The sequence below is a fragment of the Rhinatrema bivittatum genome, chromosome 4, assembly GCF_901001135.1.
Source record: "Rhinatrema bivittatum chromosome 4, aRhiBiv1.1, whole genome shotgun sequence".
Classification (NCBI taxonomy): domain Eukaryota; kingdom Metazoa; phylum Chordata; class Amphibia; order Gymnophiona; family Rhinatrematidae; genus Rhinatrema; species Rhinatrema bivittatum.
The window spans coordinates 401,673,126-401,694,766 of NC_042618.1; the positions used below are offsets into that span (position 1 = coordinate 401,673,126).

The 21,641-nt window shown below is 42.9% G+C and overlaps 1 protein-coding gene across 2 annotated transcripts in view; it reads right to left on the minus strand.

Moving 5' to 3' along the window:
- Positions 1-2,482: 2,482 nt before the first annotated feature.
- Positions 2,483-21,641, minus strand: part of EOGT (EGF domain specific O-linked N-acetylglucosamine transferase) — a 57,583-nt gene continuing 38,424 nt past the window's right edge. For both annotated transcript variants that reach the window (XM_029601065.1, XM_029601064.1), the window contains exons 9-16: positions 16,970-17,062; positions 14,801-14,872; positions 13,062-13,148; positions 11,706-11,774; positions 11,115-11,176; positions 5,616-5,735; positions 3,918-4,020; positions 2,483-3,537 (exon numbers count right to left, since the gene is read on the minus strand). In XM_029601065.1, coding sequence (XP_029456925.1) covers positions 3,391-3,537; positions 3,918-4,020; positions 5,616-5,735; positions 11,115-11,176; positions 11,706-11,774; positions 13,062-13,148; positions 14,801-14,872; positions 16,970-17,062 — 753 coding nt within the window. In that variant the 3' untranslated portion in view covers positions 2,483-3,390. The remainder of the gene's footprint in view (positions 3,538-3,917; positions 4,021-5,615; positions 5,736-11,114; positions 11,177-11,705; positions 11,775-13,061; positions 13,149-14,800; positions 14,873-16,969; positions 17,063-21,641) is intronic.

A 21,641-nucleotide genomic window follows, 5' to 3' on the forward strand; every position in this document is an offset into this window, starting at 1 on the left:
TTTCATTGTTCAGTTTTAAAAAATTACAGTACATATGTTAAGAAAATATAGCTACAAAAATGTATGTTTCAGATGTACGAATTTAAGAGTTATTTATCATCTTAAAAAGTGCAATTTGGCTCCCTATATCATAAAGGTGATTCAAGAGCATATCATAAATACATATGTAGTGTGGATCTCTCATGTTTTACATCTGGGACGAGAAGAGATTCATGTAGATGATATGTGACCATTCCTATAAATGGGACCCATCCTCCTGTCCCCATACAGGCAGGGAATGCCCTTCACTACTGGCACCCGTATTCCTTGCATTAGATGTTCACTGTACTGATGAGCACATGTCTTCTTCATACAGTGCGGTGTTAAAACTAGATAGTTACCTGTGATTGTAATTTTGTTTCTAAAGCCTGTGCATGTCGCTCATCCTTCTTGGGTAACAAGCAGAAAGGGAAGTCAGTTGCACAGAAGACATAACATGATCCCGAAATGTGTTTATTATCCTTAAAACTGATAGATTTCTTATGCATTCTATATTTTTGGCTCTTGTTAGCTTTCTAATCTGGAGTCCTTTGTCAATTATTTCAGTAAGATAATACTTACTAAAAATGCAAGCCTTTTAAGGCTCTGTGAATCATTTTGACAAAACGAGAAAGTGCTGTATGATGCATTCTGGTAGATTTTCCTGAAGATTTCAGAATGTTAGGGAAGTTCAATCTCTGCGTTGCTCTAAGCTTGCCTATAAATCATGAGACATAGATAAAATAGCAAGGCTGGGCAAAAATAAAAAGTTCTTTAGGATCTCTAGTATGAAAAATGTCTCAATCACTTAGGGCCTAGTTTACCAAAACAAGGTTTGTTCACATCCACAAAATGTGAAAAACCTTTCTGGGAAAAAAAAAAAAAAAATATATGCTAAGAGGAGCAGAGCTCTGTTTTTCCCAGTCATTGATGATGACTCTGTGTCCTGCAACTGAATCCGAAGTTTTTCTGCCAAGAGTAGAGGGGAACCTTGGTAAGGTATTTAAAGGTTTTTATTTTGGTTGCAGGTTACCTTGATAAAAGCTCCTATAACAAACTGAACCACCAGTACTGTTATGGGATATTTTATTTACTTTATGATACCTAGTGTTGCCTGGATCTTTACTCTGGACATATATTCCTAATGCTGGGGAGATCAGAAGCTTCTAGAGCACCCAGTAACCTTTAGTGTTTGCACGAGGAATGAGTAACTGAGCAACTGACTTTTGGGAACAGCAATTACACACCACACCTTAAACAGGCTTTTCAACCCAGCTGACTCAGAGACTGGTCTAAGTCAAGATATGCTTTGAGGGCACATGCTCCTAAAATGAGGATGGAGACAGGGAGATACTGATGTGCACCAATCAGACCCTGGGGTGCTCATATCCAATGAAGGCAAGGTAGAAAAAACAGTGCAACAAGGGACTGACGAGCTGAAAGAATGGTAGGGTACACAGGGAAAGGCAATTCCAGTGGGGGGAAAAAAAAAAAAAGGTGATAATGCCATGGCGTAGGTCATTGGCAAGACCACATCTGGAATGCTGCATCCAGTTCTGGAGGCTGTATATTCAGAAAGGCTATAGACCATACAGACAGTCCAGAGAAGGGTTCCCAAAATGATGCAAAGTCTGTACCCTAAGCTCAATAAAATTGACTAAAAAGGTCAGCTAAATATGTATGTCTTAGAGCAGTGTTTCCCAGTCCTCTCCTGGAGGCACAACTAATCATTCAAGTTTTCAGGATATCTATAATGAATACGCATGAGACAGATTTGCCTACATTGGAGACCCTCAGTGTGCAAATTCATTATGGAAATCCTGAAAACCTGACTGGCTAGGTGAGCCTCCAGGAGAGGGTTGCTAAACACGACCTTAGGGAAAAAAAGAGAAGATATGATAGAGATATTCAAATACCTCACAAGTATTAATAATGCATAAGAAAGCTTTCTCTAGCAAAAATAATGTTCTAGAAAAATGAGAGCATGCTATGATGCTCAAAGGAGTAGACTGGAGTAAAATGAGGACATATTTCTTCATAAAAAGAGTGGTGGATACATGGAACAGCCTTTCAGTGAGGATGGTGGAGGCTACAACAATGCATAGGATAAGCACTAAGGATCCTTTAGATGAATGCATGGCTAAAGCCCAAGGCTGGGTCTGCTCTGCAATACTGCATCAGGAATGGAATGAAACAAGACAGCAGATAAGGCAAGTCAGTGTAGGTAAATCAGTCATGTAGCATAGGAATGTGTTAGCTTTTTTAAAGGACAAGAAAATTACATTTGTTGTTTCATTTTGTGGTTTTCCTATCAAAAATGATACGAAAAACATTTTGGTTTTTGTTTCATTTCTGCACGCACCGAAAAATGAAATAGCAAATGAAATGCAACACAAAACCAAAGCTTCTCCCTTGCACTCCCCTAACACAGTGCAGAGTTCAAGTTATTCTACTGGTCTTGAAGAAAACAGGATTCTATGCACGTTGCAAGGCCTTTTTTTTTTTGGACAGACATAAAAATGATCCAAAGACATTGATGTCCATGTGCATTTGAGATCCTGTAGGTGCTTTCTTTAGATTCAGATACCTCGTGTCTTAGGAAAGCATTCATGGGATGTCAGAAGCTCATGCAGGCATCACCACCATAATTATGGCAATGACACTGAATCAATTCAAAAAGAATCTGGATAAATTTTTAGAAGAAAAAATAAATATAAAAAAAAAAAAGAGGATGATAGAGATACACATTAGGGAAAGTGCTAATTTATCAGTTCTGAGCCAACTACCATACTTGGGGTAGGGAAAGAATCATTTACCTTTCCTACAGAATGCTTTTCTCTGAATTAACAAGGGGAAATAGCCATCAAGCAATCAGAGGTAGTCTGGGCTAATGAGTCCTCTGGCCTGCTTTCAATCTAAACCAACTACACAACTATATAATTGTTTCTAGTCAATTCTTATGTTGGTGCAATAGGCTGCATCGCTGATCTGCAAAGACATCAGCGGCGTAGAAGTATTACTTGAAAACCAATGCAGAACTTATAGCTATGGATGCAATTTTAATCGTAAGCATGGTAAAAAAACCAAGAAAAAAAATGTAATGTGAACGTTCCAGCAGCTGCCAAAACAGTTATAAATTAGGATCTGCTACTGCAAATTAGGCCTGGCAAGGGAGAAGGAGGAAGTGTCAGCAGGGCCCACGGTGAAAGAATGGGGCCTAGGAAGGAAGGGAGGAGGAGGAGAAGACAGATTGGGGCCCAGCAGGGAGAAGACTATGGTGGTTGCAGAAAGTAAAATGAAAATAAGTGTGAAAAATGCCCATTCTCTTTTGGTGAAATTTCCAAAAAGGACCCAATAAAATTGGGTCCCTGCTTACAGCTCATCATGTTTTCTTTTAAATGGCCACTTGGAATGCTGCAGCACATGATTTGCAGCCAGAAGCACTAGGCGGATAAACTCTTCTACATCGAAGGAATAATTAGTAAACTTGGGGTGTTCTCCTAGTGTAGGATGGTGACCCTGAAAACAAAAACAAAAAACACACACAACTTTGTTAAAGCAAGCATGGCGAGTTTCCTCCTCTAGAAATAAGCAAATTAAAGCAGTCTCTCAAGTAGCGACTATTTTAATTTAGTCCTTCCATGATCTATTGATCTTCCCATGCTACAGAAACAGCTGTTTCTATTCTAATGGAAGACTTATTGACAGATTTTGCTAATGGCCAATTAATTTAATTTCACTTCCTCCCCAGCTGTACAACAGGTCCTTCGTGCAGAACAGTTAGCACAGGCTGAAATACATTACACAAATAATATCTCATGAGCAAAAACAAAGAAGCGCAGCCAAGCATGAACAAACAAGTAAGAGGCAGTGAGAAAGCTCTCCCGGCTGCACTGTACCTTGTCCTGAGGGAAGACCTTGTGTCTTTTTTGCCAGGTGATGTAATGAACGCCCCTCAGTCTAGCCAAATCTGAATAGCAGCCAAAATCTTCACAGTTATACCTGGACAGGACAACATCCCATAATGATAATGCAAGCATGTCTAGCTATCCGTAGTCAAATTATGCTATCCTATCTTTAGCAAATTATTTACAAACTGTTCATTTGTATGGGATAAAGTTTCAATTGTGAACCTAACGGGCAACACGCATACTATGCCTACTTACTTTTCAGCCTGCACAAACCTAGATGATTTTCAAACAACTTCACTATGCGCATGCATTCTTGAAACTTGAATGCATGTCCATGATTTCCAACCACACCTCTCTCCCTAGAACACCTTTTTTTTTTTTTTTAATGTGGCCAAAAGTACTTGGGCACTTTCAGACGACTGAATACCCACGTATGTGGATTCAGACAATCTATCCCCGTTACTCCCTTTTAGGCACATGTAGATCTGAACTAAACCACTGAAAAAGTGTACCCCACAGTCAAGGCCCCCAGTTCCCTGCGAGCCCGCAGATGCGGTAAGGGCCACAAAATGTGACCTTTGCTGCGGAATTGCCACGGGGGAGCGGCAGCCCTCTCAGAAGGGAAGCACTGGTGGCAGTGGGATGATGTATTCTTTCCCCTGCCCAGATCCATTCACTTATCTGCTCCAATCATAAAACAGCAGGAGGAGGAACATGACGACTTTGCACCTCCTCCAGCACGACCTCCCTAAGCCCCTTCAAAGTGTGACGCTCAGACCCCAGCAGCAGAGAAAGGAGGGCACACTGGAAGAGGTGCAAGGCTGCCATCTTGTTCCTTCTTCTGTTTTAGGATCGGAGCAGATGAGTGAGGAGATCTGGGAGGGGGGGGGAGGGCACAAAAATGGATGAGTGAATGAACTGGTGATTGCTGGGGGGAGGGAAGGGAAGAAGGGAGGAGTGAATGAACCAGGATTCACTGGGTGGGGGGAGGGATTGGACCAAAATATGTGAGGGGTTTGTTGAGTGAAGACAGAAAGAAGGGAATCAGGGTTTGGGAGGGGTGTGGGCGGGTTAAGGAGCAAGCGAATGACAGGATGGTGAAGAAGAGATGTGAAAGAGGGAGCGAGAAAGGGAATCAAAAGGGCTTTGGAAGTGGGGATAAGAGAAAGAGGGGTGATTTGGCAGGGTGGCAAATGGCTTTTTTCCTCCTCCTTCACCACTAGTCCTCCCTCTTTCCTCTACTTCATCTCAATCTGCAGAAACCAGAACTCTTGATCAAACATTTTCAAGATTTATAACATGCTGCAAGTCGATCAGATACAGCTAATACCATAGGGGGCAATAAGTAAGCATTGGTGCAAACATTTTACCAGTGGGATTTGCAGCAAAAATCAAATCAAAACCATGCAGGTAGTTGTGCCTTGGATTATTGTGGTGATTTTTGCCTGCTTTCTCTACAAATACATTTTCAGAACAAAACCGTGCACCTTGTTCCACTCCCACCCCCCACCCGGGAATGGAAGCAGGCACAGTCTTACCTGCAAACAGGGTGACAATAATCAAAGGGCTCATTTCCACAGGTAAAACACGATCCCCAGAAATGCCTAGGATTATTGTCCTCATAATGTGTGTCACAATGGCATGGCTTTTAAGGCTGGCTTGAAGAAAAGTAACCAGAAAACTTACAGCTCAAAAATAACTGCCCAGTCTGGTAGAAAGAGAAGATGGGCGAGGCCTGCTCCATGCATTCCGATAAATATGTCCGAGTTGTGAGTAATCCTCAGCTGCTCAAGAAAGCCAAGCTCTCTGCAGGTAACAGAGAAGCCACAAAAAGAAAGAAGATTTCAACAATAAATATATGAAAATGCCAGCTCCAATCACAAGACGTATTTCAGATAAGACCCAGGGTCCATTTGACTGCATGTCAGTAGAATACATTACATACAGTAGGGGTGTGCAGGTACAAAAAAAAAAAGTTTCTTTTTTTTTTTGTTTCATTTCTTTCACCTTGCCTCGTGTATTTTAGCATGCACTATTTCGTTTCAGTGTGCACTAAAATTATTTAGCATACAAAAAAGGGCTAATTCTCAGCCACTGTAAAATCATACTTTCGTTCTGAAAATTATCTCGGCAAAACTGCAATTCCCCATTATTTGGTGCACACAGGGGCCGATGCAATATGGTGCGCTGAGCCGAGCGCACTCTTAATATGCAGTTGGACATGGGTAGAAAAGGCGCTAATCAATCCCCTAATGCAATAAGGGGATTAGTGCCTATTCAACGTGCGTCCAATGCGGAGTGAATGTGATAGCGCTCTTCACATGCAGATGCATGTGAATGAGGCTATTAGGCATTCACTCCCGATGCAAAAAGAAAAATGTGCATCTTGGACGCACATTTAACTGTCATCTATTAACGCCTGCCAGGAGCAGATGTTAATAGAATTGCGCATCAAAAAAAAGAAGAAAAAGAAAAGAAAAAAAATGTTTACAGTCGGACCCATCACAAAAACCATTGCAGAGTTTAATGGCGTCTGTTTTCGTTACCAGCGGACAGCCATGAAAACGGACGCTGATAAACCCAGCATTGGTTTTCATGACTAGGTCGCTGAAAACCAACACAGAGTTTATCAGGGTCGGTTTTCGTGGCTGTCTGCCGCTAAGGAAAACTGACACCGATAAATTCGGGTAAAAACAATGCCGAGTTTATCAGCGTCAGTTTTCCTTAGCGGCGGACAGCCACGAAAACAGACGCTGAAACTCGGCGTTGGTTTTCAGTGAGCTCATAAAAACCAACGCCAAGTTTATCGGCGGTTTTCATGACCGACGTACGTCAATCACAAAAACCGTTTGGGCTCGCGTTAAGAGAGCGGGCGCTGACTGTTCAGCACCCGCTTTCTATGCGACTTTATTGCATCGGACCCATAGTATTCGCCAAGGGAATTTAGGAGCACACTTTTCTAAACTCAAACAGTGTGCGTGTTAAGTCTCAACCCTGCCAAGATTACAATCCTTGGAAGACCTTTCCCTGCCCTGCATAATTTTTACACGCATATCAGTCGTAAATTTCTAAAGGGCCATTTTGGGGAGTAAAGCACTAATCTGCCTGCGGAATTCCCTTTGCAAATTCCTCTCTAACTGGTTTTAGCGCACAATAAAATGAAACAAAAGTTTGGTCTTAAAACACGAGCCGACTGTGAGGAACTGCAAAAAGGACCCTGCAAGACTGGGCGACTGGACATCTAAATGGCAGACGAAATTTAATGTGGAAAGGAGCAAAGTGATGTACATAGAGGAACTAATCCTACCTTCAGATACACTTCTGTATTAGGAGATAACACTCAGGAAAAAGATCTGGAGGTCAATATTTGGATGGTTTGTTGGACTAAATATAGGACTTAGCTGAATAAACTTGAGTTTTAAATTTCCTGCCAGTTTGAATAGATCTGATTTCGCCAGCTGTTTAGCTAGATAGAAGTTAGCTGACTAAATGGATATTCTGGGGGCACTCTGGGGCGAAGTTAAGCTAGCCGGCTAAGTCTGGTCCTGCCAGAGAGTAGTTCTAAACTTCACCGTCTAACTAGGACTTTATCCAGCCTAATTGGCAGCCCTCTGTTGAATATCAATAACAATTTATCCTGCTAACAATAGCCAGTTAAATTGTTTTGGCAACCTGCGGCTGAATAATGACCGGTTAGAATCATTGTGGAGATATTAACATCCTCAGATCAATGTGTGGCAGTGGTCAAAAAAGCAAACAGAATGTTAAGAATTATTCCAAAAGTAATGGAGAATAAAATGAAGAACATTACAATGCCTTTGTATAGATCCATGGTGTGACTGAACATTGAGTAGTCCTGGTCGTCCCATCTCAGAAAAGAAAGCAAAAACTAAAAACATTTCAGAGAAGGGCAACAAACATGAAAAAGGGAATGGAATCATGAAAAAAGGCTAAACAGATAAGGGCTGTTCAACTTGGAGAAGAGGAAACAGAGGTGATAATATGTAAGGGGGTTATAAAATCATCAGTGAGGCGGGAACAAGTAATAGTAGGGAATAGTTATTTACCATTTTCCCTTTCAAATTGTATGCAACATCTAGCAGACACTCCATGAAACTTGAAGGCAGCAGTTTTAAAATATATCAGAGAAAGTTGTTTGTTTTTTTTTGTCACCCAATGCACAATCAAGCTGTGGAATTTTTGTTGGAGGATGTGGTCAAGGCATCAAGCACAGCTGGGTTTAAAAGTGATTTTGACAAGTTTCTAGAGGAAAAGTCCATAAAATCATTATTAGCCAGTTAGACTTGGGAAAGCCGCCAGGTATTCCCTTGGAGCGATCAACCAGGGATGGATCTACTCTTTGGGATTTGCTGGTTGCTTGTGATCCAGATTGGCCACTGTTGGAGACAGGGTGCTGGGGGGGGGGGGGTCAAAGGACCTTTGATCGGACTCCGCATGGCTTTTCTTTTGCTCGTATGGTGGGGGGGGGGGGGGGGTTGTATCCATGATACAAATGTCATGGATTCTTTCATGCCTTTTCAAAACAAAAAGCATATCCCTAATATCAAGAGAGTCACTGGAAAGGCTGTCCATGTCTCCTGACAGATACGTTTTTGCAGGTATAAGTAGCGGAGCTCAGGGCCCTCTCCTCTACAGGCAGAAGCAAAAATAAAAAAGGCAGACAACTATTCAGTGAGTTTGATCTTGGGCACACGCTTTAATGTGGTAGAACCTTAGTGTTATTTTTAACTTTCCCTACAACTAGAAAAAAGTGTTATAATCCAAATTAATCCTTAAACTTGTGCTGTCGACTCCTATCAGTAGAGAGAGTCCTGTAAATGTTTACTAGTCTGGGAGGCAGAAAAGACGAGACCCCAGATCCGAGTTCAGGTCGCTGGGTTCTAAACATTGGAAAAGAACGCAGGAACAACGCCAATCCCTGTGTCTGCAAACTGGCCAAACCCAATCTGTCCGTGGCGTTAACCAACTCATGAATCATCTTCAAAATCAGTGAAAAAAATAAACAAACACTTCAATTAGGCAAGTGTATTCCTACTGATCCTGTGCTGATTTGGGGATGGGAAGGGGGTAGAGTGCTGTCACGGTGGCAAGAGGAAGCTCTGGTTTGCAGAATTCATGCAGCGCGCAAGATGGCGCCGGAGGGTGCTCCGGGAAGAAGGAACAACTTTCTTTGATGAGAACAAGCCCCGACATTCCTCCATGTGGGGACAGCGTTTCCTAAATTAGAGAAGATGGGTGACTGGGGTTGCAATTTTTTTTCCCCCCTGTTGTTGGAACTACAATCTGTTGGGCTGCAAAGACTGTATTTTTCCTGTTACCTTGTTGCAAACACCCTTGTGTTTATTTCTTCTCGTTCCTGTTGTTGCCGGCCCCCGCTTTGCTATTTCTTGTTTGATACAAACTGCTACCTCAGAAACAAAGAAGTCAAAAGCGCTTGGAAGCAGAACTTCACCGTTGGATAGTAACTTCTTGAAATTATGGGGGCAGTTTTCATGTCCCCTGCATTGCTGCAAAGTCCGCAGGTATCTTTTTAAGCCATGATCTTTGCACCAGTTTCCGAAGTAAAAGTACATGCGTACTTTTTACGTTGGAAACTGCTCAGGAGTACCCAGGCAGCTTTGCACCTTTTTCTGACCAAAAACTGCAGGTGTAGTTTTGAAAAATTCAAAACCGTAAGCATAGATTTCACCTCCGACCTAGCCCCACCCCGCTACAGTGCGGGTCAAAGTGCACGCATTCAACTTCCAGTTTAGAAAAACACGTGGACTTTCATCCACCTACAGGGCGGGCAATGTTCAAAGAGCCCATTGCCACTGGTACAAGGCCGATTTACCTGTGCAAATGGCTTGAAAAATTGCCATCTAAGTTCATGTCGTTCCCTCCCCCCCCCCCGGGACAGAGCAAAGAATTCCTGTCAGCATGTCAGGCCTTGAACCCACCCTGGAAGAACACGGCTACACTAAATTACAAAATATAAATAAATCTCACAGTTAAGAGAGAGCCCCAGTCAGTCACTGGATTCAACAGAGAGCAGCCTGAAGATCTGAATATTTTATGCCAAAACATGGGAGCAAATCAAAAGCATTTATTTCATTCATTTCTTTCTTAGAAGTCATTCAAGGATGGAGGTATTTATAGAGGAATAGATAAAAAAAAAAAAACAACCCAAAGCCTTAGGATTTACAAGGCCTATAAAAAAGGGAAACGCCAGCCGCCCTCTGGTTTCCTGCTGCACCGATGAAGTTTATTTATTTAACCTGAGCGCTCCCGAGAAGGCAGCGATCCCAGCATTGTTATTCCTGTGGCTGCTGATGCCCGCTGGCAGAGAATACCAGCTGGGTTCTGTGCTGTCTCGGATGGGATTACCAGTTTATGCTCAGCAGCATCACCGGCCTGGCACCTCCTGAAGGACTGCTCGAGGTTTGCTTTGTGCTATTTGTTATTCATATTATATCTTAAAGAGCACTTCTCATGGGGGTAATTTTGTAATAACTCGCAGGACAAAGATGGGTAATTTCTGCAGGTAAAGCAACATTTTACCTGCAGAAATGCCTTTGAAAATTATATACTGTACCTTCTTCCGAGCATCTAGGTGTCAAAGCGAGGGGAAGGAAAGCAAAGCTGAGACCCTCTGAGAACAATTTTCAAGTGGAACCAGTAATGCCAAAATGAATTAATATGGCGGGATGGAGCCATTTGAACATTAGCGCCCGCAATGTAGGAAAAAGAATGCACACTTTTGCCCACAATGGAAAAGTGCCGGGGCTAAGGTGGAAATGTGAAAGCATGTGTGGGGCACTTCGTTTTGAAATCCCTGTGTGCACTCTGCTGCAGGTACTTTGCTCCTCTGTGCTGTGTGTGCTTCTCGAGCCTGCTAGCACAAATTTTCAAAGGGAAACTCCATGCAATGGCACAAAACCCGGAACGGACCAGCCTGCTCGGCCGACCTGGGATGGGCTGGCAACCCTGAAGAGAGGAGCTGCTCCAGTGAATCCTGCAACGGCTCCGGGATGGCACCATGACACGGACATCCAACTCTTCTACATCCTCCCCCTAATAAGAGGATATTCCCGATCTTTGGCCTGAGCTCGCGCACTTGTCTTTGGACCTTTCTTAACCAGACATGCAAGAGTTTAAAAAACAGTTAACTGCACCTATACTTACTTGTATTTGTAATCTACTACTTGAACCTCGAGCAGCGATATTGTTTTCAAAGCATTCACCAGCTGGAAAGGAAAAATCCAACATTAACACTGTGCTCATTTTACTCCCTTTATTTCTCCATCATGTCTGGCCGTTCACCAGTTTCCTCAGTCCCCATCCAGGGACCGTCTGCATGGCAGCACACAGCACGGCCAACGAGCCATCTCAAAAGCCTATGATTTTTAAATACTCAACAGACAACCTTTCACGAGTTTCCCCACACCCCTTGTACCCTTCTCTGTACAGAATCACCGTCCCCCAAGGACGCAATGCTCTGCCATAATCCATCACAGTAACAGAGACTGTGCAGGTCACATGCAAAGTCATTCTGAAATTTAAGGTGGTTTCTTCTGTGGGAGACAACTGGGGTGAGAATTAACCAGCTATAATGCTTCAGTCTGACTGCGATAGTGCTCATAGTTCATAACCTCGCCTGCCTACAGGCAGCATCAGGGACTCGAATGGTTACAGAAACATAACAGCAAGCAGCTTTAACAGAACAACAATATGGTTTCTTAAGAAAGATTTTTTTTTTTTAATTTAACTTCCAACCTTGTCCTGGTTTAATATCCTACGATACTCTGTACTGCGTGCTAGAATGGTGATTCGAATCTTCCCATCCTAAATAAAAAAAAAAAGCAGAAGTTATTATAATCATTCCATTGCACCTGGCCAGACTTTCCAAAACTGCTCCTCCGGGATTCTCATGAATCTTCTGAATAAAGCAACCGTTCACGTGGTCCTGTTAACCCCGGTCATCTGGATTTAGACACAGAAAGAAAGATGCACCACAGAGACAGACCCATGAGTCGGCTGAGAAGAGGACCAGGAAAAAACAAGCACAGGCAGCAGAAACTTCCAGGAGAGCAGGAAGAGCAGGCTCGAGCTGATGACCGTCAGCATACACTGCTTCTCCAACTGACTAGAAAAATCAAGAGCTACTCTGGCCATCCCCGCATCAGGTGAAATGTCAGTAAGAGCGTATCTGAAAAGAAGATAAGATGCACAGCAAAGCTATGGGATACCAAATCTGCAGCACTGTGCGTGTTTTCCCACGGAGACAGTAATAAAATCCTTGGTGATGAGACACAGTAGATTTCCGCAGAGAACCATTTGGTCCTCCTGGTCTGCCTGACTGTCCTTGCTGGAAGCTATCTCCAAGCTGTCAGATATGCACTCTCAGCTGTGGCCATCACCCTTCACACACACACATCCCACTCACTATGTTAAGGATTTCTCCTAGTTGTCAGCTGTACAAGCTCGACCACCCGCAGGATATTGCTCTTAGCTGAGAAGCATAGTCAAATCAGCCTTCATCTCCTGCTAAGAAACTGATCCCTCCCCCTCCTCTCCCCCAATTATACTTAAGCATGTTGCCTTTTCAGGTTGGTTGACCTTGCCCCCCTTTCTTCAAAGGTTTGACACAGCTGGACTGCTGCTCCCCTTTTTGACCCCCTGTTTCATGTGATTAAGCATACACATTTCTGCATCATTTCGCCTTCTAGTGCCTTAGTTACAATGTTAGATTGTAAGCTCTCTTGTGATGGTGGAAATACCTAACTTGCCTTGAGCTATCAATGAAAAGGGAGGAGCTAAATAAATAAATAATATAATTCAACATGCAGGCCTGTCCCCATTTCTTGCTCCTAATGCTACCCCACCTGTTCTTACTATCTAACAAAACAACAATGCATTTGGTAAGCTAATGGGTCTATCCTTCTCATTAAATAATGCTGCGAAATTAAGTTAAACTATCCTGGAGCAATCCACTATTATTCCAAGGTTCTAGGTTACTCTATAGAATGTGCCACAACATTAGTGCACAGGAAAACTGCAAGCAATGAGAAAAACTATTAATAAAAACTCTTAACAGTTATAAATTAACTGCCCAAAACATCCACTCCATACCTGAGACTCATCCTGAGTAATATTTAATCTGTGTAGTACATGTTGAGCAAATGCTCTGAACAGCCCAGTACCATGACAGCCAGAGATCTGGAACGAAAATAGTGCTTTCTATTATTAGCTGTAAAAAAAAAGAGAAAGTTTTAATCTACACACACATTAAAATCAGGGATATATGCCTGACAGCAGTCACGAACACATCCCAGAAACACATTATAAATAAGCTCCACTGATATTTTGAATAAGCCAAGAATATTTTACCAAAAGCCTTAGAATGAGATGAACTTACACATAAAACAGCAGTGCTTGACCCAAATAAAAAACCTTCTGGGCAGTTTGGTGACCAAGCAGTAATTTAGTCACTATATCCAGGGTTTTGTAGATGGATTCAGCCATCACAGTGTTATTTTATATCTTGAAGTCTGCCCTATTTGAGATTAGAGAACATCACTCCTTGCTTTTCCAGTTTTAGGTCTAGATTTTTCATTCCACTTAAATATAGCGGAAAGAAAAGCCGCGGCCAGAAAATGGGTGGGGGGGCGATAGTGTGCACCCAGCCGCATCGCAGCGGAGCGTTTTCTCCCACCATGGTTGCAGTCACGGCGTACACTATCACCCCATAGCACCCCTGCAAAAGGTGTAGTTATTTCCAGCGCTACTTCCAGCAATAATGTGTAAAACATTATCACCCGCAGCGCAATCGGGCCCAAAGTTTTTTAAATCCCGCCCAAACCCTGCCCTTTCCCTCATTTAAATGTTATCAAACGATGCAGTCATTATCACGTGCGTAGGGCCTTATCCCATGCGTTAAGGCCCTAACGCACGTGATAATGGCCCATCACATTTTGAAAAATGACCCTATTAGTTACAGCACTCATTCTTACTATAATCCTACAGGCAAAAGGAGGATAACCAGGTTTTTGGAGCAGGACTTTGGACCAATCCTAGCCTTTGGATGCCTTCCCAGATACTCTGTGCTACTTGCAGTGCTGACTGGAAATGTAGGGAGGCTTGCAAATACCACAATACACTGAGATGAGAGTCTGAAAATCAGGACTGGTTCAAAAAGTCTTCCTCCAAAATCCAAGTCTCCAGGCAGGTCTCTCTTAACAATGAATACATAGGAGAGATTCTGGTTTGTTGTATTTTGCACACAAGTTACACTTTACTATACCTAACCTAAAAACGTCACCAAAGTTGAGAATCAAAAACAATAACAAAGGAAGCTCAAACTCTACACCAGGAGGGTAATTTTCAGAGGTCCATGGAGGACTAAAGTTTGCATGTACAAGGTCCACGCAGACCTTAGCCTGAATTTTCAAAGCTTTGAAAATGAGCGAAAAAACATGCATGCACACATTTACACCCGCTCGTCAGCAGGTGTAAACGTGTGCAAGTAGATTGACAAGCACAATTTGATAGCCCTGTCGTTCCCCCATCCCAATTCCCACCCCCATAATGCTGCTATACACATAAACGTATATGCAGAATTGGGATGGGCAATTTTCAAAAAGCCCTTCTAGGCACATTAAGCCCCATTTTATGTGCGTAAATGCTTCTGAAAATCCAGCCCTAAAAAATAGAACATATCAAAAAGCGAGTGTCATGAACTCTTGCACATTAAGTATAATTTGGTACAAGTGAGAGTTTGTGGCACTCCAGTCTTGATATGAAAAAGTTTTACACATACATAGCTTCTATCCCTTTCTTGTCTCTTCTAGGTTAAAGCACAACATACTCACCAGTGGTGTGTTATAAAATAAGCCATAGCGCATGCGGGGCAATAAGGAGAAGATTGCATCTTTAAAGCACACCTGAGAATGAAAGATAAGGAAGGAATTATAAAGTTATAATTAAAGGTAGCACTTCTTTGGAGCAGTGGGAAAATAAACTGCTGTATAGAACTGGTCACATGGAGAGAGGATACCTAAGGGCACCAGTTGAGTGAGGATGACCTCCACCGGGGCAGGAAGGCCAGACAGGCCACTTCCAAAGTATGGGAGAGCTGCTGGCCCTGGAACTTGTCTACCTCCTCACACCATGCACCTGCACACTCTTTCCCTCATTCTCCGATTGTGTCCATGCCTAGCTTTCTGATTCTATAAAATGTGTTTCCATTGCTGGCTCGGGGGCTCTGCAGGAGCAGCTCACGCAGAGCAGCTGGGTTCAGGGTCTGGGCCAGCCAGTGCTGAAGATGCTGCGGAGGCAGCATTCGCAATCACCAGGACATGGTGAGGAAGCCACAATCATTGCTCAACAGTGACATCTAGTGGCCGGATTCAGGGAACACAAACACAGGCTTTACAGGGAGCCATGGTATGTGACCCTCCTAGCCAAGAAGTACATTGCTGTGTTGGATGGACTGAGAGAGAGGGGATATAAAACTAGAGCATAAAACCCTGGATGGCTGTGAATGAAGGCTCACAGCATCACATCCCAGCCCAAGTTCTGACTGACTGAGCTGGAAATCCAAAAAGGTGAAGGAAGAAAGTGCAAGGCCAAAAGATTATATAGAATTTCCAGCATCCACAAAAGGAACCTACTGCATCCCTCCTCATCGTTCTGTGATTAATATCTTTAACGAACCTTTCAGGATCTGCTTCGTTGCCTGGTACAATGTGTCTTTCACTGATAATTCTGCAGATTTTGATGATTCCTACCCTCCTTAACTGCTTTGTGGTTTTGTAAGGCTTCCTGGCTGCTTTTCCATCTTTCATGATTGTAAAGGTCCTGCCTTTATTCAGATGTTTTCCCTTGGTTGCTTGACCAAGTCACCGGTGACTCACCCAATCCGCTGACAATATACAAGGGCGAGGGGGCAGGGATGGACACCTGACGGCAGTTCATCAACTAATAAATATCATCCGATGAACTAAGAAGATACTGAGATGGAGAGAAGAGGTTGTAGGCATTGAGATTCTCTCAACCAACGCACCAGAGGATTATTTTACTATAATTATTTTATTATGATCTGTGATGTGAAACAATAAATAGTGATTGACCTTTAGGTCTATCACCATAATTTTTTTTTTTCAAACTGAGTGAGAAGAGCAAAATAAGGCCAGGATGTCCAATCACCTGCATGGAGCAGAGCCAGAAAAGGTTGAAAAGACAAGGGAGTGTGCATGGGAATAAATGTTTTGTTTCCTTTTTAAATTTATTTCAAAGTCATTATGAAAAGTATATGGTTTTGTTTCACTGACAGCTTGCACTTAATTTTTTTTTTATAACATGCCTACTTTTGTAAATAGTGCACGTTAAAAATCACAGAAATGACACAACCCCCCCCCCAATATTTCACTAGCTTTATTTGTGTCATTTCAGATGGGAGGCCGCACAAAACAATATAACACACACCGCTGATGCAGTCATGTCATGCTGAAAAGACAGCGCGTCCCTAGAACAAGCCAAGATGACAAGCTAATTTGGAATTTTTCAGTGAGGACAGGCGATGTATGCCAGTGGCCAACAGACCTAATCAGGCCCTAAAACCTCAACATATCATTTACTGGCATCTTAGGCCTCTCTGTGTGTGGATATTGGGATATTCTGGCACCACCGCTAATCGTTTCAAAGTCAGGTATGGGTACGGGGAGGACGGTGTGATAAAAAAGTCACAGTATCAGTAGGGGAAAGGGTGGCTGAACAGAAAGATTATTGTTTAAATCTGTTGTAGCGCACATTTGGATTACTGCATTACAGTCCACGATATATATTATATATACATTGTATACATTACAGTATACAATATATATCCTGTAAATGACCTCTTGTTAACTGACCGTTAACGAATGTTATCCCCCAGGTTCCATGTAAACCGATTTGATATGACCCATGTCATGAAAGTCGGTTTATAAAAGAATTAAATAAATAAAATAGATATATTCTCTGCAATGTTCTCAATCTCGTACCCTTTTATGATCATAAGTTTTTAGATGTATAATTTCATAGTCAGTAAACGCCTTCCATGTTTCACTGAACAAGTCACTGTACGCAAAGGAACTCTGAAAAAAAAAAAATAAAATTAATGAAACCGATAAGGTAATTGTTCATACAAACTTGGAATGTACATCTTCAAATTTTAACAGCTAAAATCCGTAGTTCTGAGTTTAATATGTCATTGTGAATTTTGCCATATTTTTTGCATACTTTGAAGTAATACGAGATTTTGGATGCAGCTTGTATAGTTGCTTTGGTGAGCAATGGAACCTGCTTTTTGTAGACTTGAGGGGTGGGGTTGGTTTTGTTTTAGGGTTTAGCAAGGGTGACTTTACTAATGACTGTAATAAAAAAAAGATATTGTATCTTTCTGTATTGTGCGGCGGATGTCACAGCACCCGCTCGTCGCATGCGCTGTGCTGTTATATGTTTAATAAACAAACAGTTTGAACAATTAAGGTACAATTTAAAAAATATATTTTAACCGAGATGCTATTCACCATAGAACAAGCAGAATCGTAAGGCTGCTGTAATCTGGTGAGAGCACTTTTGGAACGGCTATGCTTGCGAGTAATTACAATTTTGCTTTTTTTTTTTATCCTGCTGCAGGGTTGTTTTTTGGTAAAATTATAACAGGTTTGCTGAATTCGCTCCACAAGCAAACAAGAGGGCAAGACTCATGTTAGGAAGCTTGCCATGGTTACATCCTCTCGAACTGTTTGAAGCCACGTATGATTCAGTCCTCGCATGGAGAAGAGTGGCTGCTGATCGTTTCTTGTACTCAAAAGCCACAACAAGGCCGGATAGCTTTAGACCTGCTTCCAAAGCAGGTATAAAATTATCCAGCTAACTTAACTGGATATATATGTGATATTCTGCTAAGTTAGCCGGATAACGCAACTCCTCCTCAGAACGCCCCAGTAATGCACCCTTTTTATTCAGCTAAATTATAGCCAGGTAAGTAGTTATCCAGCTATAAATTTAGTTGGATAAGTGGCTTTTGAATATTGACCTCAATATATACAGAAAACTGCACAATAATTGTTAAATTTGCTGAAATTAGCTGTTTTGGTTTTTGTTTTTTTTTTAACTTCCATGGAGCTCACATGGCTGTCAGTTAAAAGCATGGCTCCAGTTCAAGAGTTCCATATCTCCTTCCTATGTCCTTCTGGCACTATCCTGTCAGCATCAGAGGAGACAGGAAGTTGCTTTGGATTGAGAAGTGAAGGCTCATTATGCCGATGACTTTACAGCGGCCCACACCATGGGCCCTTCAGGCACTGCGTAACAACTTGTTATGAAATCCTTATTTCAGCTGTTAAAATTTATTTTTGTGCAGGCATCTAACTTTTCTTTTCTCTTATGGTGGCATATAAACAGTATGTGCCCCTAGAAATAAATTAATTTTGTGGAAATTTCTGATGTGAAGTCTTAAAAATTGTGATGCTGATCCTTGCTTGGGATATAAGCAAAAGAATCTTTAGCCAGATGTAGTCTTCCCCAAGCTCAATAAACACGTCCAGTCTCATTCAAAGAAAGATTACTTACTGAAGTCATCACACCAGCTTAAATAAATTCTAACTTATACTGCAGGCAAACTCAAATGATTATTTTTTAGTGTTAGCATTTGACAGAAATGAGATAGGAAATTGAATAAAAACTTTAATTCATGTTTGCTCAAGGGTGACAGCAAACAAACTATACTAACCAGTCTTGATTTACCTACTCTTAAGTACTCTGTCTTTTTATTCCATATTTATTTGCTTCTGCAAAAAACAATGACAACATTCTTCCTGTTCTCATGCCTACATAAACAAGACTTCAGTTAAGATCTAATTTCCTACAATGAGAAAGAAAAAAAAGAGTCTAGTTTGTGGAATATAGGTCAGACTGCCTCATCTGATAAGAGAGCATGTAACATTAAATAGAGAAAGCAGGAGGTACAAGATAAAAGTGTTTATTACAACTGCTGTGTAAACATAGCACTAACGAATTCCCTTAAAGAATTCCTGCCATTGTTCTAAAACAAGGCCTAGCCCTTAAGGTTTTCTTCTTTGAGATGAGTCTCATTTTGCACCTTCACTGGGGTTTTAAATGTGCACAAGCCTGGGTCAGGAAGCAGTAAGGATGTCAAACTCAGGGACCAGTCTGACGGCCCAGCAGTCAAACAGGGGATCTGGATTCAGTTCTAGACCCAGCTACTGCTTGGGCTGACTGGGCCATTCCACAGTTTCCAGGAGAGGCGTCCTGACTGCTGCACCTGACCTGTAAATGGCGCAAGTGTGCCAGGCTCCTCGCAGCTAAGGACCAACCAGGCTAAGAAGGAAGGTGAAAATACCCGTAGCCACGAACGACGGCTTATAATGCATAACAGGGGTGCTGGCGTGGGAAAGCCCAGTACGGGCAGCTGTGAAGGTGTCAGGTGACATCACAGTATACACATCCCTGCAGAGACATCAGCCCACCAGTATTCTCTGCAAAAGCCAACTGTGGAGAGACTAACAAAATTCAATAAACAACAGCTAACCATGCCAGCACTCATTCAACAGGAAACACTGACCTCAGACAAAAATGTATGAACACTAGTCTAGGGACTGGATTAACACCAGTAACCCCAGGAAACACGCAGCCACACAGGAGAACAGCAGCACAACTCACCAGCAGCCAAGGGTGAGAAGGTGGATCCACCTGTCTATACTAAAGAAAAGGAAATTACCAGGTAAGTATTCATTTCTCATTTCTTAGCATTTAGACAGGTGGCTCCAGAACAAGTGGGACGTGCCAAAGCTACTCCCAAACAGGGCGGGAGCTGCCCATGGTCCAGTCAAACCACACGTGCGAAGGCTGCATCCACCCGGGGCTGAACAGCCAGACGATAATACCTGGAAAAGGTGTGTAAGGATGACCAAAGTCGCAGCTCGGCAAATGTCGACAGGAGACAACAATCTAAACTTCTGCCCATGACACTGTCTGAGCCCTAGTGGGATGAGCCCTAACCTGACTAGGCAACAACTGCTTAGCATCCACATACATAGCCGTAACTACCTCCTTAATCCAGCGAGCTATTGTAGCTCGTGAAGCCGGCTCGCCCCGTTTACTTCCACCGAGGAGCACAAACAGGCGATCTGTCTTCCTGAAAGGTTTAGAAACCTCCAGATATCTCACGATAGGTCTCTTGACATCCAAGAGTCAAAACAGGCAATATTCCTCTGCAACTCTCTCTCTTTCCAGAGGCAGCAGGGAAATGGACTGATTCAAGTGAAAATCCGAGACCACTTTTGGCAAAAAGGAAGGAACAGTACACAGCTGTATCATCCCTGGAGTGACTCGAAGGAACAGCTCCTGGCAAGACAAGGCCTGCAGCTCGGATACTCTACACGCAGATCAAACTGCCACAAGAAACACCGTTTTCAAGGTCAATATCCGCAAGGCCAACCCCTTTATTCAATCCATCGTGCAAAAATTCCAAAAAATTTTTAAAAAAAAATCTTCACACCAAATCCCCACATAGGCTAAGGAAGTGGATAACTTCCTCACGTGCAAGGTGGCAATAAGCAAATTAGAATATCCACACTTCAGCAAGTGAGCCCTCTCTTCGTGAAGAAGAATAGGCCCCTGACACAGCAGATCCCTGTGCGCCGGAAGCCAGAGGGGAGAGCCTACCAGGAGCCTTTGCAGATTTGCATACCATGGTCTCCTAGGCCAATCTGGTGCCACCAGAAGCACCATTCTCCTGTGTCCCTCGATCTTTCCGATAACACTGCCCAAAATGGGCCATGGGGGGGAAGGCATATAGCAGCTTGCCCTCTGGCCACTTCTGCAACGAGGGCATCAATTCCCAAGGACGTGGGATCTCTTCCTGCGACTGAAGAAATAAGGAACCTTTGCAGTGCACGAAGTCGCTAGTAGGTCCAGAAATGGAAGGCCCCAGCTGAAAAGCCTCGTTTGACAATTTCTTTTCTCCTGGATCAAAACTCTGTCTGCTGAGAAAGTCTGCACTTACATTGTCTTTTCCTGCAATGTGCGAGGCTGAGATCTCCTGAAGATGCACTTCCGCCTATTCCATAAGCTGGGCTATTTCCTGCGATACTTGCTGACTCTTGGTTCCTCCCTGCTGATTAATGTAAGCCACTGCTGTTGCATTGTCCCCCACAGTATTCGAACCATTCAACCCTGCAATTGGTCACTGAGCTGCAAGTATGCCAACCGGACCACATGGGCTTCCAGCCGATTGATACTCCAGAGAGACTCTTCTGGACTCCAGCACTCTTGCACTGTCAGCTCCTGACAGTGAGCCCCCCCCCCCCCCCACAACCCTGGAGGCTCATATCTGTTGTAAGTACCAGCCAGTCCGGTGAGCTTAGGGAAACCCCTTTTCTCAGATGATCCACCTTTAACCACCAATGCAGGTGAGTGCAGACCTCCATCGGCAAGTGAAACCAAATTGAGTAGTCCTGTGACTGTGGGCTCCAATGAGATAGCAGGGAGCACTGAAGAGTATGCATATTCACCCTTGCCTGTGACACCACCTCCAGGATCACCGCCATCAATCTGAGCACCTGTAGATAGAACCACACTGTCGGGCATATTGTGTTCATCAACAGATGCACCTGCACCATCAACTTCTGAATACAACCCTCTGGC